The 16,581-nt window shown below is 51.7% G+C and overlaps 7 protein-coding genes across 7 annotated transcripts; 3 read left to right on the forward strand and 4 right to left on the reverse strand.

Moving 5' to 3' along the window:
- Positions 1-230: 230 nt before the first annotated feature.
- Positions 231-2,425, forward strand: BO66DRAFT_471437 (nicotinate phosphoribosyltransferase). Its single transcript, XM_025652859.1, has 5 exons — positions 231-432; positions 500-583; positions 647-1,269; positions 1,343-1,778; positions 1,901-2,425. The coding sequence occupies exons 1-5, from the start codon at positions 321-323 to the stop codon at positions 2,119-2,121; spliced, it is 1,476 nt and encodes a 491-aa protein (XP_025503940.1). The 5' UTR covers positions 231-320; the 3' UTR covers positions 2,122-2,425.
- BO66DRAFT_374250 (transcription factor domain-containing protein) lies at positions 2,366-5,109 on the reverse strand. Its single transcript, XM_025645587.1, has 2 exons — positions 4,414-5,109; positions 2,366-4,343 (listed from the first exon to the last, which is right to left on the reverse strand). The coding sequence occupies exons 1-2, from the start codon at positions 4,993-4,995 to the stop codon at positions 2,475-2,477; spliced, it is 2,451 nt and encodes an 816-aa protein (XP_025503941.1). The 5' UTR covers positions 4,996-5,109; the 3' UTR covers positions 2,366-2,474.
- Positions 5,110-5,353: 244 nt separating this feature from the next.
- On the reverse strand, positions 5,354-7,069 carry BO66DRAFT_451538 (BCS1 and AAA domain-containing protein; the record flags this gene model as incomplete). Its single annotated transcript, XM_025651872.1, has 3 exons — positions 5,354-5,650; positions 5,735-6,872; positions 6,930-7,069. 3 exons carry the CDS (start codon positions 7,067-7,069, stop codon positions 5,363-5,365), a joined length of 1,566 nt encoding a protein of 521 aa, XP_025503942.1. The 3' UTR covers positions 5,354-5,362.
- An 811-nt stretch (positions 7,070-7,880) lies between these two features.
- BO66DRAFT_391927 (putative TOM core complex subunit Tom6) lies at positions 7,881-8,520 on the reverse strand. The gene is made up of 3 exons (XM_025647378.1): positions 8,297-8,520; positions 8,181-8,230; positions 7,881-8,087 (listed from the first exon to the last, which is right to left on the reverse strand). The coding sequence occupies exons 1-3, from the start codon at positions 8,414-8,416 to the stop codon at positions 8,081-8,083; spliced, it is 177 nt and encodes a 58-aa protein (XP_025503943.1). The 5' UTR covers positions 8,417-8,520; the 3' UTR covers positions 7,881-8,080.
- Positions 8,521-8,631: 111 nt separating this feature from the next.
- BO66DRAFT_391928 (beta-catenin-like protein 1) lies at positions 8,632-11,219 on the forward strand. The gene is made up of 10 exons (XM_025647379.1): positions 8,632-8,824; positions 8,877-8,931; positions 8,986-9,230; positions 9,283-9,389; positions 9,449-9,683; positions 9,731-9,824; positions 9,875-10,389; positions 10,440-10,724; positions 10,787-10,904; positions 10,973-11,219. The coding sequence occupies exons 1-10, from the start codon at positions 8,798-8,800 to the stop codon at positions 11,053-11,055; spliced, it is 1,764 nt and encodes a 587-aa protein (XP_025503944.1). The 5' UTR covers positions 8,632-8,797; the 3' UTR covers positions 11,056-11,219.
- Positions 11,220-11,572: 353 nt separating this feature from the next.
- On the forward strand, positions 11,573-15,552 carry BO66DRAFT_88632 (DNA-directed RNA polymerase II core subunit RPB2). Its single transcript, XM_025653681.1, has 2 exons — positions 11,573-15,275; positions 15,353-15,552. The coding sequence occupies exons 1-2, from the start codon at positions 11,668-11,670 to the stop codon at positions 15,513-15,515; spliced, it is 3,771 nt and encodes a 1,256-aa protein (XP_025503945.1). The 5' UTR covers positions 11,573-11,667; the 3' UTR covers positions 15,516-15,552.
- On the reverse strand, positions 15,435-15,986 carry BO66DRAFT_88638 (uncharacterized protein). The gene has a single exon (XM_025653682.1). It carries the CDS (start codon positions 15,884-15,886, stop codon positions 15,590-15,592), a length of 297 nt encoding a protein of 98 aa, XP_025503946.1. The 5' UTR covers positions 15,887-15,986; the 3' UTR covers positions 15,435-15,589.
- Between the last annotated feature and the right edge of the window lie 595 nt (positions 15,987-16,581).

A 16,581-nucleotide genomic window follows, 5' to 3' on the forward strand; every position in this document is an offset into this window, starting at 1 on the left:
TTGAGGCCTCTGTTCAAGGCTTGAGTCGAGTGCCAACAGAAAAGATTAACCACATTGATTCAGTTGTGGCCCGTGGTTGAAAGGGAAGTAAAGAAGATTGGATGACGTCGCCCGCGGATGACGGAAGCCCCTCAGTGTGCAAACAAACCAAACACTATCTTTTCGTTGATCTCCCCGCGCAGCAAAGCAACTCCCTTGGGGGTTTTCCAACCTCGTGCACTCTTGAGTAGCTTGAAACTCTCTCAGGGAGAGTATCGCTACCTCCAATTCGTCTCCTATATTTCTGCATTGTACCAGGTTTTGACCGTGCAATCCCAATTATGACACAAGAAGCATCCCCTCCGCTCCCGGAGGGCATTTGCTCGCTGCTTGACACAGACTTGTACAAGTTGACGATGCAATGCGCCATCCTCAAATACTTCCCTGATACTCGTAAGCAGCCTCGGATCAGAGCTTGCTGGGCGCACAGATTTTGTTGACCGGTCAAACCAACGCGCAGATGTCACCTATGGCTTCACGAACCGCACTGCCAATATGAAGCTGACGCGGGGTGCTTACAAATGGCTTCTTGCGCAGCTGGACAGTAAGTTGGCACAAGGGAATCGATAATTCTCGACCTGACTAACCGCAGATTATCTCTGTTCAGAGCTCGGGAACATTCAAGTTACAAGCGACGAGATCGAATTCCTGAAGAAGAAATGCCCCTACTTTAACGATGCCTACCTACACTTCCTGACCACATTCAAACTCAAGCCCTCCGAGCAGGTCGAGATCCACTTTACCCCAGGGGAAGGCGACACTGGCAGTGACGAAGACAAGGGCGATGTCGATTATGTTATCAAGGGTCTCTGGGTGGACACCATCCTCTACGAGATCCCGTTGCTGGCCCTGACCAGCCAAGCGTACTTCATGTTCACCGATAAGGACTGGGACTACAGCTGCCAGGAGGAGAAGGCGTTCCGGAAGGGCTGCACCTTGTTAGAGCACGGGTGCATCTTCTCCGAGTTCGGATCCCGAAGACGGCGCGACTATCACACGCAAGACCTGGTCATGAAGGGACTATCTCGCGCCGCGGAAGAGGGCAAAAAACATGGCTGGAAGGGTGCGCTCACGGGCACGAGCAATGTCCATTTCGCCATGAAGTACGATGTGACCCCTGTGGGCACTGTCGCTCACGAATGGTACATGACCATCGCTGCCATCACGGACGACTATGAGAACGCCAACGAGATGGCTCTCCGGTATTGGCTTGGTTGCTTCGGCGAAGGAGTACGTGCCCCCCGCATCCCCCCCTGGCAGAATTGGCCTAATCAGCGCGTTCTATGCTCTAACTCAAAACCAGGTTCTGGGCATCGCCTTGACCGACACTTTCGGCACCCCGGCTTTCCTCGATGCGTTCCGCAAACCTATCCCCGCCTATACCAGCGCCGGCGTGGGCGCCGTCAGCACAACTGCCTCCGGGCCCGGCACGACGGTCCAATCCACCATCCAAAGCGAGGCACGCACAACGCCTCCCATCTCTGCTCCCTTGCAAGACTCCCAGGGCGAGCATCCAACCAAGACCTACGCCCAGGTCTACACCGGTGTGCGCCAGGATTCCGGAGATCCCACCTACTTTGTGAAGATGGTCCGGGAATTCTACGACCGGGAGGGGATCAAGGAACCCAAGACGGTCGTGTTCTCTGACTCCCTGGACATCGAGCACTGCGTCGAATACAAGGTCATTGCCGAGGAAGCCGGCTTCCAGCCCGTTTTCGGCGTGGGCACTTTTTTCACAAGTACGTTTTCCATCCCATCCATCCTACCACCTTGCCTTCCTCACTCAATCATTTCCAATAATAAGAAGAACCATTGGAAGCCAAAGAACTGACTTGACCCTACTCCGGGGACACCAAAACAGATGATTTCACCAATAAATCTGACGGAGAGAAATCGAAGCCCCTGAACATCGTCATCAAGATCTCCACCGCCAACGGCCGGCCCGCCGTCAAACTCAGTGATAACATGGGCAAAAATACGGGCGACAAGGCAACCGTGCAGAGCGTCAAGAAGAAGCTCGGGTATATCGAGCATGAATGGGAGAAGGGAGATGAGAAGAATCGGTGGACGCAGAAGGAATAGTGTCAACAGCTTTCCTGACGCTTTCGGGTTTTTTAAACCTACGCCTACGCAGGCGTCCTGCCTACTCCCTAACCATTGCTGAATTCCACCCTAGCGAAGCGAGTCTCCCAAGCTACCTATCTTACTCACTACCTTACGATCGCAGGTCTCGTTCCAGATTTAGTGCTTGGGTTTTGTTTTATGACTGTACGAAGTAGAGAAATAGAAGGACGAAGACATACATACATGGGGATAAATCTGTTATATGTGCAATTTTACTGTTTCTATCCTCCAAAGTTGATGCTTCGTCTATAAAGTAGGTGTTGGACTGATATGTCGCTTTTTGCCGTTGCTGGTCGCCATGATCTTCAACATCAAAACATGCCATCCTCTTCTTCAGTCAACCCTAGATCCCGGTCCAGATCACCCGTAATATTGCCAGGAGTGAACCTGGTGGCCGTTATTTCGTGCTGTTGCACGTTGCCACTATCGCTTTCGGGGTCAAATATCCCGAAGAGGTCGTTGCGATCATGGTCATCGGACCTCAGCTCACGGCTCTGACTTTGTCCGGGGTCAACCCAGCGGAGAAGCTCGTTCGCCCAGTCGATGTCCATGTCGGCGGCGGCGGTGTGGTTGGCTGCTGCCGCTGCCGTAGCGGTCGAGTCATGGCCTTCTTGGGAGGGGAAGTCAGCATCATAGTTGTCGAGGTCGAGGTCAAGGTCGAAGAAAAAGTCCGTAGGGTCTAGGGTCGAATTGTCGTGCGACTGGCCTTGATGGTCGGGTTGGGGGTTTGGTTGGCGGGGTGAGACAGAATTATGATCGTGGAAAACATGACTAAAGGGGTCATCGAAATCGTGTGGCGGGGTGGGTTGAGCTTTGTGTAAGGATGGAGGGTTGGCGTTGAGAGAGGCTGCGGTGGCGGGTGATGCTGTGAGATTGCTGTCGCGGCGGGCTCGGAAGGGGCCGGCGGTCCTAAGGTCGGATTGTTTCAGGTTCAAGGTCGCGGAGTCGGTTAGCTCCTGATCGTCTCGAGGGGGGGTCCATTGACTGGGATTTTTCCCATCCGCTGAAAGCACAGTTCGGGAGGTAGAGGCAGCACTTGGTTTCCGCGCCTGAGGTTGCTGCATGGTGTTCGGAGATGAAGGAGAGTCAAGTTGCATGATTTGTAAGAGAGCGTTATTGCAGTCAGATTGAACCTTGACCGCAGCTTCGATGTTAGCTACTTCCATGTCTGCTGCGGGATATATGTCTTTGAGCCCTTGCAAGACTTGGATGCAGCGCTGGAAGTGGTGGATGCTGGATTCTCGCGTTGAGGGGTGACCGGACAACGAGTTCGTCAGGTGGGCTACAGCAGCAGGGATAATTACTGTTACCCCGGACTGTGGCAGAAAGCGTGTGAGGTTCAACTGGTTGAGACCTTGAATGATATGAGTAATACCAATGACAGCGTCCTGCATCTTCGTCTGTGCTGTGTTGATTAGATCAAGACGCGACTTGGGTTGATCCTTCTTGGGCAAAAATGCCCAGGGTCGGTACAGTGCGCTGGTAGTCGCATGATATAGCATTCGTACCATCGCGCCGTGGAGGAGCAAGACATCTTCTCCATCATGAATATTAGTTCGTGACGCTGGGATGAATTGTGCATCCTTTGGGAGGGCGCTCAACCATGATTCGAGTCGATGGCTGCATCGTGCCAACTCTGATTCTGATGCTTGTCTGGGGACTAGACTGATCGTTGTTCGAGTTGTCACCCCGAATTGGCACTGAGATGGTGAATACTGCGCGAATAAGACTCTCCCTATGCTTTGGCACAGCTTGGCCTTTTCTATGAACATGGTAGCTAGGCGCTTTTGGTGGGATACGTCCTCGAGCTGGCGACAGCGAAACATCTCAATGACTGCAGGATGAAAAGGCTCGAAGTCGAAATCCTCAAGTCTCAACATGGGTACATTGCTTGTCCCCTCATTAACCTGAGTAGGACGCCTTAAACCCATGGCGATGAGACGATCGCGTGAGTACAAACTCCACCATATACGAGCCCTCAGCCTCTTCATCTTCGGGTCCATATTAGCTGTGGATGCATCCCTGTTCAACCCGATGGAATGGGCTTGTGTATTGCAGACACCAATCCAATCCCAGATGTCTCTGTGAGGGTTGTTCTGATGATCAGACCAATAAGTCATGAGAAGGAGTGTCTGCAAGATGACGATTCGATCGTCTTCGCAGTCCAAGGAGTACAGCAGCTAGCGCTCCTAGTCAGCCACAGAACAAGAAAAAGCATATCTGACAGTGTAGCTCGAGGCTCGCACATACCCTCAACCGTGTAAAGAATACACTTCGCGCGCTTTTCCGGGTCGCATAACCAGCATCCTGCAGATGTTTGATATCCACGAACGCAGTGGCCACAAACATGACCGCCTGGAATAGCAGCAAGCTGACATTCCCGTTGGGGTCATTCTCGGCCACACACCGCAAGAACTCCTGTAGGTTCAGCACCGGCATGAAGCTGTGCACCCACTTGATATAGCAGCGCAGGAGCTCATTTCGCAGACCACTCTCGGGAATTGTCAGGGCTCCCCGGAATCGCAAGAATTCCAAGTCCTCCTGGGGGATGCGTGCTGGAAGCGGCTTCAAAAATCGCGGCTCTTCATCCAGCAGCGCAATCAGTGGATCGAAGTCCGGGTCTATCAGATCTCGGACCGTAGAAACCATATTCTCCAATGGCAGGGAGGGTCGGTGAGCGCGTTCGCCCAAAGTCCGCCAGCTCCGAGATGGTCTGGCGTCCTGCAGCCAGGGCGCATGTGGATTGTATCCCAGGCTGTTGCTTCTTTTAGGCGCCGGCGGATTATCATCGTCGGTCTCCGCACTTGGCGGCTTGCGCTTCGCTGCTAACATCTTTTATGGCTATAATGACAATGAGGATAAAATCACCGAGGCGGGTGAGTTAAATGTATGTATTGCAAAGTAAAATAGGATCAAGCTTCACTGACGCTTGTCCTCTGAGGCGAGATTGTTTTTTGGTCGGGGGTGGATAACCTAATGATGGGTTAGTTCCCAGTCTTTCTAGAAGTCGAGTGGCGTTTGGCTTAGATAATCTCTACTTTGATTGCCCCGCGCAGAAGAGAAAAAAGTTGGGGTCAGCTGTGGGGTGAAACTAGGCCACTCTAGGAAGTTTTGTATGTCGATCATAAATTCTCATCATGTACAGTGGGATGTAGGTGTATATAGTACATTGCAGCATCGTGATTATATACAAAGAGCCCTAGTAGCCAATTCGCCGCCGTGACCGCAAACTGTATATCTTTCTCTCAGCGGTAGGCTCCTCGCTCTGCAGCCTTTTCTCCATCTCGATTTCCTTGTTTAGCATCTTCTCCCTCTCCTTATTCATATCCAATTGTTGCTCTTTCATCTGCTTCTTAATGCGCTCATCGCGCTGAGCCTTCGTCTTCTGGAGCAATGTCTCTACTTCTCTGATGGCTGCTCTAGGATCGTCTTTGTGCTCAAGGAGATGTCCCTGGAGCTCAGCAACCGTAAGCTGTGCCGAGGGGATCTGTGCAGCAAAGTCACAGGCCAGCCTGTCGACGTCTCCAGATGTGATAATGGGCACCCGCTCCTCATTTTGGATCCGCACTACATGCCTCAGAGTATGTAGAGGCGAATAAAACGTCTTGAAATAAGACTCAATCTCGTCACGTGTCGCATATTTGAACTCGATGCGCATGTCCACCCGCCCTGGACGGATCAGTGCCGCATCCAACTTTTCGGCGTGGTTGCTCGTCATCATGAGAATGCGGCCTTCACTTGCATCCACACCGTCGATGGCATTGAGAAGAACAGATAGTGAAATGCCGTTTTGAGTAGGACCGTGTCCAGGCATCATCATGTGCTGGTTCCTGTTGTCATGCCCAGGTGCCCGTGACTGTGTGATGTCCGTACAGTCCACATCCTCCATCAGAACGATACACCTCGAGGGCAATTCGGAGAAGAGTTGTCTGAAGCGGGTTTCGTTCAGAGAAGACGAACTGGGGTCTATCACATAGATCGGTAGCTTCAGGTGTCCGGCAAGGGTATAACATAGACTGGTCTTGCCAGTTCCGGGCGGGCCATAGAGCAAATAGCCCCTGCGATACGGAAGCCCTCGCACCTCGTAGACAGCCTTGTTCATGAGGAATCTCTCGATATCAGCCAAGACACCAGCCTTGACCTCCTGGTCAAGCACCACACTGTCCAGCGGCCTCGGGGCACGCCCGTCACACGGCTGCCACTCCTCCCCTCGGGCACTCCAAATCTCGATCTTATCCTGGTCTTTGTCAAGCCACGTCTGCTGCGCCTCGGCAAGCAGCTGCTTGAGCATACCTATGCCCCAATTGGAGAACGGCAGTCCCCAGCAGGAGATGACGATTCGATCGCTGACCAACGTGTCTTCGCTGGTTTTGGTGCGCTGGAACTTGATCCAGCGCCAGAAACACCAAGAGAACCAAGGGCTGGCGTACAAGAAGTAGTGCTCCTGCGTGGAGGGGATGAAGTGCAAGGGCTGGGTGCTGCGTTTCTTGATGACCTTGCTCCACCATTCGTCGAAGTTGTCTCCTGGCTGATATTCAGGCTCGTCGTCGTCTTCGTTGGGGTCAAGGCTGGTTCTTATATTGACATATCGACCGCCGACCGTCAGCGCGTTGCTGGCAAGGAGATGCTTGGCTCTAGCCATAGACCTATGATGTATCACCCAGTACATGAGGTATCTGTATATGCTGTCCTGACCTTCTACCTCGATCCTGCAAGTGAACGAGTCACGAAGATGTGCCAAGGCAGAGTTTAGTGGGGTCACAAACAAGTGCAGAACGTGGTGCAACGCCATGCGGCCACAGATGATGATGAGGAAAACGAAACAATAAGGGGACAGGTCAATATTGAAGTTGGTAAATAGAAAACGAGACAGAAATGTGAATCCAGGCAAAGCGGACTCGAGCATGGCGTCTGGGGCCATTGGCTCTGTTAAATTTGCGCACATGATGAAAGAGTAATGCCAGTGGCGCTTGATTTGGGTCAGTCAATCGTCGTAGATACTGAATATGATGCTTGCTCAATGCCATAATCTATGACCTGGAGGGCACAAGTGGTTTTTATCACTATCGATGATAATGCTCCCATGTCGAAGTTGAATGTATCCTTAAAAAGTCCTAGGCAGACAAAGAGCCTTTATTGAAATCAATGCCCACCCGTTCAATGTTTTTCATCCCAGACTGCCAAGGGGACAAGGGGACAATAATAAGAAAGAGAATGATTGTTTTTGAAAGGCATTCTCAGTTTATTGTGCTTTGTATCTACTTATAGATGGGCATTCAGCGAGACCGCCAGGCCGCACGACACTACCCCCCGATAGATTCTCAAAAACATATCGGTTGTATGCAGGGACATTTCCATTCCTCATGCTCCAGGCACCATGACTTGCTTTGAACCACACTCAGATCAATGATCTGAGATATATCTGTCTCTAAACGAGTAGACAACCTGCCACTACCTGGTTTCCGGCCTCTTATGGTTGCGTTTGACTAGAGGCTGTCGAAACATCTCGAGGCCCGTCTCACAAGATGAGGTAGATACCAAATGCAAAGAGTTTCAAAGACGCATGATAGTAGTTTGGTCGAGCCCCAGAGCATCCACTATTGTCTGAGTACTACGCACGCAGGATTTCCGAGACGAGCGAGAGGTGACTAGGATCACAAGTCTATTCAAAAAGAAGGAAAAGAGAGACTCCCAGAGATCATCTGGCAAGTCTTGTCCCATCCACCAGCGAGGCGGAGCCATTTAATGCACGAAAAAATATAATACACGTATTCATTAACTTCGGATGTCGAGAGCAATAGCATAGCAAGATTCCGCACGTATCCAGCGATCAATAGTCGACCCGGTTCCCGGCCTGTCGGGCGGGACAGGCCGGCCTTCATTTCACGGAGTTGGACGGAGGCATAGGGTATCCATTTTACATACTGCTCATCAATCATCAGCGACCTGTGGGATCCTGGCCAGGCTGACGGCCTGAGCGGTTGAGTTGACAGGGACTCGGTGTATCTCGAACTTACGGAGGGAGGAGGAGCTCGCCGAGGCTGCTGTGGAGGAAAGCGACGCCAGCCTAATAAGAAAAACAGTTAGTTTCCCGGTTCCTATTGTAATTGAGCCTGTGAGATTTGGCACTTACGCCGAAGACAAGAAGGCTTCGAACGATGGTAGCGTTTTCGGCGGCAGTAAGTTCCTCGTAGGCGGTACTGAGGAAGCCCTTCTGGGGGCGACCGGAAACGACGCGCTGTCTGGGGGCCATGATGTGAATGGGATGTGGGAGGTGGATGAGTGAGCGTTGGAGCTTGACGGGGAGGGGGTCGTTGTAATACGTTGTAGAGATGAATGGAGTAAATGGAGTTGCGGTTGAGGGCAATGCGGAATGATGCCGGAGGCCGAGAAATCTTTCCATGCTTGGCAGCTGCGCCTTTAGCTTATCGCGGCACCCGTATCGGCTTGGGAGCTGCGGCGCGATCAGTCAATCAAGCAGCAGCAGTCAACGGTCGCAACTTGCTTGAATTGGTCAACAAGAGGAACTTATCTACTGGAGTCTGGACTGGTCGACCTGCATACCGCGTATCTACCTGATTTGAGTTGGTGGTGACGAGAGCCTCCGTTAAGTCCACTCGCGCAAGCCGCAGCCATGACGAGCATCGATGAGCTCTTCAAGGTACAGAATCCATGATGACACTAAGGTCCCAAAGGCTTGCTAACGTCTAAAGAAACCTTCATCTGCAGCGAGTTCAAAGCGCAAATATGATGCCTCGAAAGACCCAAGTTCGTTACGAATACCCCTCCTTTCCGGCAGACGGTGCTGACGTTCAATGCAAGATGAGCTCTATAAAGCGGCTAAGCTGGACGCGGGTGGAGATATTAAATCAAAAGGGAAGGCGGCAATAGTAGAAGAGGAAGGAGGCGACGCAGAGGACGACTATGCCGGCCCAGAATTACCCCCGGATTTCGAGGCCGAAGATGTCCCCGACGACGAAGAAGGTCGCTTTTTCGGCGGTGGTATGGAGCGCCAGACCGCCCAGGCTATGCAATACATTGACCAGCATGAAGAGGAAGAGGCATCGGTAAGGGCATAGCTCATGAAGCTGCATGGGGATGAGTGCTGATGTGGCTTAGCTGGAGAAATTTGACCTTGCCTGGGTGCGACGATTCGCCCTGAACTTCGAGAAGAAGATATCCAAGAATGCTGAGCTTCGCGGAAAATTCGAGAATGATCCTCAAAAGTGGGTTTTGATCTGGGTTGATCATGATACGGAAGAACAAATCTTGCTAAGCTTCCTAGGTTTATGGCTTCGGAGGCGGACCTCGATACTGAGATCAAGGGCCTATCGATTCTCTCCGAGCACCCCGAACTGTTCGATGAATTCGCAAAGCTGGGCTGCGTTGGCTCACTCGTATCCTTACTCTCCCATGAAAACGCCGATATCGCGATCGATGCCATCCAGATCATTGGGGAATTGACTGACGAAGATGTGGAAGCTGAGCAGGAGCAATGGGACACACTTGTCAACGCTATGGTATATTCACTTGTATACCGAAGCTAGAAACTTGCTGATAGTGGTAGTTGGATGCCGACCTTGTTGAACTACTAGCGCAAAACCTGTCTAGGCTAGACGAAGAATCCGAGGTTGACAGAGCAGGAGTATACTACGTGCTAAGTGAGTCCGCCGTCCTTCGGGAGCTCGACAAGTTACTAAGACCGCCCAAGATGTTCTTGAAAACCTCGCCTCGCAAGCGTCAATCGCAGAGAAGATAGGGGAGGACCCCAATGTTCTGCCTTGGCTCATATCTCGTATTCAGAAAAAGGAAAGGCCTGTGAGCCAGAATCAACAATACTCGGCTGAAATTCTGGCCATCCTACTACAGTCTACGGCCAAGAATCGCGAGAGGTTCGTGGGCTTGGACGGCGTTGAAGTTCTTCTTCAATTACTCAGCCAATATCGCAAGCGTGATCCAGAGAAAGATTCTGACGAGGAGGAATATGTCGAGAATTTGTTTGACTGTTTGATTTGCGTCGTTGATGAGGAATCTGGCAAGGACAAATTCCTGCAAAGTGAAGGAATTGAACTCGCCCAGATTATGCTGAAAGAAGGGAAGTTCAGTAAACAGAGAGCTTTACGAGTCCTGGATCATGCTCTAGGCGGTGCAGCAGGTGCAAGTGCTTGCGAGAGGTTCATCGAAGCAGCATGTTTGAGTACTGTATTTGGCATGTTCAAGCGCAAGGTATGCTATACTCTTCTCGTGAGTGCTCGGGCTGGGTTGACATTCAGCAGCAAGAGAACCAGACGGTCGAACATTTACTGGGCATTTTTGCTTCCCTCCTGCGCCTGCTACCGGGGGGGTCCGCGCCGCGTATACGTACGCTTGCCAAGTTCATAGAGAAGGACTATGAAAAGATCGAGAAACTCGTCAAGCTACGACGGGATTATGCTTCGAGAGTGTCTCCCGTCGAGCAAGCGATTGAGAAGGAACGGAAAAGCTTCACACCAGAGGAACAGGAGGTCATGGCAGGCGAATGGTTATCCCGGCGGTTTGACGCTGGGCTGTTTTCAATTCAGGTTCGTCGCTCATACTCGACGCCAGTTTCAGCCCCGTCCAGACATACTGACGCCTTTTGCAGCTCATTGACGTGATTCTGGCTTGGCTCGTCGCCGAAGATGATGGGGCCAAGAGGAAGATTGTTTCCCTTCTCGCAGACCGAGATGAGGATTTGTCTTTGGTCAAAGCTACCTTACAAGGTATGGCAATTACACACCTCCTGTATCCCTCACTATGAGAACCAAGACTGACAATACTGTACATCTAGAGCAAGTAGAAGGTCTTTCGGAGGAAGATCCGGGGCAAAAGGACCATAAGGAGATGCTGGAGACACTTCTTCAGTTTGTATGATTGGGATACAGAAGATCAATCTTGGTATAGCTGCTAGCAAACCATGAGCATTCACCCAGAATGCATAAGCATAGGAAGTGGGTGAGGTGAGGTCATTGTGGATGTATCTTGTATTGTAATGTAAAGTAACACCAAAGTGAATTGAATTCAATGGATAAATAACAATCACGTGATGGTGGTTCTTTGTTTCGGATTAGTGTTACTGTAGTTATGCCTTTGCCTTAGTTAACTACCCGTGACTAGCGGCGCCAGCAGCAGCAGGCGGTCGGGAGGACTAGTGGCGGCTCTCTCTCTCTCTGCTCGCTCATCAAGTCAAGATCCATCATCGCCCGCCCGGAGACTTGAAGCACTTCCCCAGCTGCTTGCTCCCTTCACCAGCATCACCGGTGGCCTGGGTTTTTCAACCTCATTATCTTCTTGAGGCTCCCGGCTCTTTGATTGCTTCTGTCCTTGCCCATCTCGAATTCTCACCCCCCGGTGTCTACCCTCTGACATTAGCCCTTTGGCGACGTCGAGTGGGATATTTTCCGCCGAGCGCGTCGCGCCCTTTGCGCCTTCTTGAATCCTTGTCCTTTATCATTTTGCTAGGTCCGTGATCGATTATTCGTCAAGATGGCCGACTACGAAGATGCCTACGAGGATGAGTACTACGATGATATGGACGAGGGGATCACGTCGGAGGATTGCTGGACCGTCATCTCGTCCTTTTTCGACACCAAGGGTCTGGTTTCACAGCAGCTAGACTCTTTCGATGAGTTCATCTCGTCAACGATGCAGGAGTTGGTGGAGGAACAAGGCCAAGTGACACTGGATCAGACGCTCCCCCCCGCCGAAGATGAAGTCGACCCGGTTGTTGTCCGCCGATACGAGCTCAAGTTCGGAACCGTCATGCTCTCCCGCCCCTCCGTGACGGAAGGTGATGGTGCGACGACCATCATGTTGCCGCAGGAGGCTCGTCTACGTAACCTTACATATGCCAGTCCTCTATACCTGGGTGTTACCAAGAAGATTATGGAGGGTCGGGAACGTCTGATTGCCGACCGGGATGAGGATGAGATGGGTGACCCGAGCGAGGATCGCAAAGCTCATGGCACCTATCTTTCGTGGGAGCAGAAGGAACTACCCGCTGACCAAGCTAAGGAGGAGACGGTGTTCATCGGAAAGGTGCCCATCATGCTCAAGTCCAAGTACTGTATCCTTAAGGACTTGAGCGAACAGGCTCTCTACAACTGGAATGAGTGCCCTTACGACTCGGGCGGTTACTTCATCATTAATGGCAGTGAGAAGGTTCTGATTGCCCAGGAACGCAGTGCTGGCAACACGGTCCAGGTTTTCAAGAAGGCGCCACCCAGTCCCACACCTTATGTTGCTGAAATTCGCAGTGCTGTCGAGAAGGGTTCGCGGCTTTTGTCACAATTGTCTCTGAAGCTGTTCGCGAAAGGTGATAGTGCCAAGGGTGGATTTGGTCCCACGATTCGGTCGACACTGCCCTACGTGAAGACCGATATTCCAATTGTGGTTGTTTTCAGAGCTCTCGGAGTGGTCTCTGATGAAGATATCCTGAACCACATTTGTTATGACCGCAACGACACACCTATGCTGGAGATGCTGAAGCCATGTATTGAAGAAGGTTTCGTCATTCAGGACCGCGAGGTCGCACTTGACTTCATCGCCAAGCGTGGCTCTTCCCAGTCCAGCATGAACCACGAACGCCGTGTCCGTTATGCTCGTGAGATCATGCAGAAAGAGTTCCTCCCGCATATCTCCCAGAGCGAAGGTAGTGAGACGCGGAAAGCCTTCTTCTTGGGTTACATGGTGCACAGACTTCTCCAGTGTGCTCTGGGTCGCCGGGATGTCGACGACCGTGATCATTTCGGTAAGAAGCGCCTGGACTTGGCCGGTCCTCTTCTTGCGAACCTTTTCCGAGTCTTGTTCACCCGCGTCACCCGCGATCTACAGCGGTATGTTCAGCGGTGCGTGGAGACGAACAGAGAGATTTACCTGAACATTGGTATCAAGGCTAGCACCTTGACGGGAGGATTGAAGTATGCTCTTGCTACGGGTAACTGGGGCGAGCAGAAGAAGGCAGCTAGCTCCAAGGCCGGTGTGTCTCAAGTGCTCAGTCGTTACACTTACGCCTCCACCTTGTCCCATCTTCGCCGAACCAATACACCCATCGGGCGAGACGGAAAGATCGCCAAGCCTCGTCAGCTTCACAACACTCATTGGGGCCTGGTGTGTCCGGCTGAAACCCCTGAAGGTCAAGCTTGTGGTTTGGTCAAGAACTTGGCTCTCATGTGCTATATCACTGTCGGTACGCCCAGCGAGCCTATCATTGATTTCATGATTCAGCGTAATATGGAAGTCCTCGAGGAGTTCGAACCTCAAGTGACACCGAACGCTACCAAGGTGTTTGTCAATGGTGTCTGGGTTGGTATCCACAGAGATCCCGCTCACCTTGTCAACACGATGCTTTCCCTTCGTCGCCGCAACATGATTTCGCACGAGGTCAGTCTGATTCGAGACATTCGTGAGCGGGAGTTCAAGATTTTCACCGATGCTGGACGTGTCTGCCGACCGCTCTACGTCATTGACAATGACCCGAAGAGTGAAAACTGCGGCTCTCTGGTGCTCAACAAAGAACACATCCGCAAACTGGAACAAGATAAAGACCTGCCTCCAGACTTGGATCCAGAAGACCGCCGCGATCGTTACTTCGGTTGGGATGGCCTGGTGAAGTCTGGTGTAGTGGAGTACGTCGATGCTGAAGAAGAAGAGACCATCATGATTTCCATGACTCCGGAAGATCTCGAAATTTCCAAGCAACTCCAGGCTGGTTATGCTCTTCCGGATGAGGAACTACACGATCCGAACAAGCGTGTACGCTCCATTCTGAGTCAAAAGGCGCACACTTGGACTCACTGCGAGATCCATCCCAGTATGATCCTTGGTGTTTGTGCCAGTATCATTCCCTTCCCAGATCACAACCAGTCTCCCCGTAACACCTACCAGTCCGCTATGGGTAAACAAGCCATGGGGGTATTTTTGACGAACTTTGACCAACGTATGGAGACGATGGCCAACATCCTTTACTACCCTCAAAAGCCCCTGGCCACAACGCGGTCCATGGAATTCTTGCGATTCCGTGAGCTCCCGGCTGGTCAGAACGCTATTGTTGCTATCGCTGTCTACTCTGGTTATAACCAGGAAGATTCCGTCGTAATGAACCAGAGCAGTATTGATCGTGGTTTATTCCGCAGTCTCTTCTACCGTACTTACACCGACAGCGAGAAAATGGTGGGATTGCAAGTCATTGAACGCTTCGAGAAGCCGATGAGATCGGACACCCTCGGCATGCGGAAGGGAACCTATGATAAGCTCGACGAGGACGGCATCATCGCCCCGGGTGTTCGTGTCTCCGGTGACGATATCATCATCGGTAAAACCGCACCTCTGGCTCCAGACGCGGAGGAGTTGGGCCAACGGACCAAGGCGCACACCAAAACGGACGCCTCCACTTCCCTCAGAAGCACGGAGAATGGTATCGTGGACCAGGTGTTGGTATCTACGAGTAACGACGACCTGAAGTTCGTCAAGGTACGCATGAGGACGACCAAGGTGCCCCAAATTGGTGACAAGTTCGCCTCGCGTCACGGACAGAAGGGTACCATTGGTATCACCTATCGTCAAGAGGATATGCCATTCACGCGTGAGGGTGTGGCTCCCGACTTGATCATCAATCCTCACGCCATTCCTTCTCGTATGACAATTGCCCACTTGATTGAGTGTCAGCTTAGTAAGGTTTCTGCGCTACGTGGATTTGAGGGTGACGCCACACCATTCACCGACGTCACGGTCGACTCAATTTCTCGTCTTCTTCGTGAACACGGTTACCAGTCTCGTGGATTTGAGGTGATGTACAACGGCCACACTGGACGGAAGATGGTGGCCCAGGTCTTCTTGGGGCCGACCTACTACCAGCGTCTGCGCCACATGGTAGACGACAAGATCCATGCCCGTGCACGCGGGCCTACGCAGATCCTGACGAGACAGCCTGTGGAGGGTCGTGCCCGTGATGGTGGTCTTCGATTCGGAGAAATGGAGCGCGATTGTATGATTGCGCACGGAGCCAGTGCCTTTTTGAAGGAGCGGTTGTTCGATGTGTCCGACCCCTTCCGCGTGCATATCTGCGATGACTGCGGCTTAATGACCCCGGTTGCGTAAGTTTGACGATGCTTCCCTGACTAGCTGACTAGTTGACTCTAGTGGACGGACCATGCTAACGGAGATTCTGCAGAAAACTCAAGAAAGGTCTGTTCGAGTGCCGACTGTGCAACAACAAGCACCGTATTTCGCAGGTGCATATCCCATATGCAGCCAAGCTTCTGTTCCAAGAGCTGGCCTCGATGAACATTGCCGCTCGCATGTTTACCAACCGGTCTGGAGTGTCCGTGCGGTGAGAGAGAACAGGGAATACCATCCATGTATATCAGTTGAATTTCTTTTTCTTTTCTTTTTTTTTCCCTCTCTCTTCTCACCCCCGCCTCTCTATATCATGATAATTTCCTTTCTTGTCTTCCGGTGTTTTTTTTTTTTTTATTTTTTTCCCCACTGAATTTGCTTCCCATCCTTCTCCACCATCAAAATCTGCGATATCAACCGAAGACCCGACTGATTCGGCATTTTCCGGCGTACAAAGGATCTGAGGGTTGTGATTCTTTTTTTGTTTGTTTTCTTTTCTTTCTTTTTTTGGCAGATGATGATGAGTGAGCAGCGAAGGGGTTGGGATTACGATATACTTTGCTGTACTTGACTGAATAAATGGTGGCATTGGAGCCGAATCAATAATCAGCCGTGTTGGTGTAGGTGAAGGATGTGTGTGCCCATGGCATGCACGTCTGCATATTCCCCCTCTTCGTCATGCAGTCCCCCCCACCCGGGCTGTCCGTGATAATGGAGACGGGTGTAGTGATGGGTGAGAGGCATTGAGGCATCCACCAGTGAGGGAGCAGACTTTGACCCTCTATAAGTCTATTCTGGGCTTCCCCTCCTCGGTCTGGTGAACTTTAACCTCCATGTTGTGAGTGATGGGTGACGATAGTGCAGAGGAGGGTGATGGAGGAGAATGTTATAGGTTGTTATAGGTTGGAGAGGCTGGCAGTGGTTGCTGGCTGGGCGGCAAGCAATGGCTTCTGTATGGCTAAAGGCTCGGAGACGGGCTGGCGGCGCAGGCCAATCGAACCCTGGACTTACCCGCTGCTGGGGTGTGACAGAGTGACCGTGGACGGACTGTCGCTATTCCTCAGTAGTGCAGGTAATTACCTACCTCCTCCAGGAGGCTACCTACCTACTCAGTACCTAGTACTCCGTACTGAGTAATGGACTCCTCCCTCATAAAAGAGCCTTCTTACCCGCCGGGCCCTCGTTGGCCTTCCCCTTCTTTTCCCTTTCTTCTTTTCTTTCTTCAGCAAGCTAGTCTTGTCTGTTCTGCCTGTGGTTTTGGAAGTATCTTGTGCACTGGTTGCA

This window comes from Aspergillus aculeatinus (genome assembly GCF_003184765.1).
Source record: "Aspergillus aculeatinus CBS 121060 unplaced genomic scaffold BO66scaffold_24, whole genome shotgun sequence".
In the NCBI taxonomy this organism is placed as follows: domain Eukaryota; kingdom Fungi; phylum Ascomycota; class Eurotiomycetes; order Eurotiales; family Aspergillaceae; genus Aspergillus; species Aspergillus aculeatinus.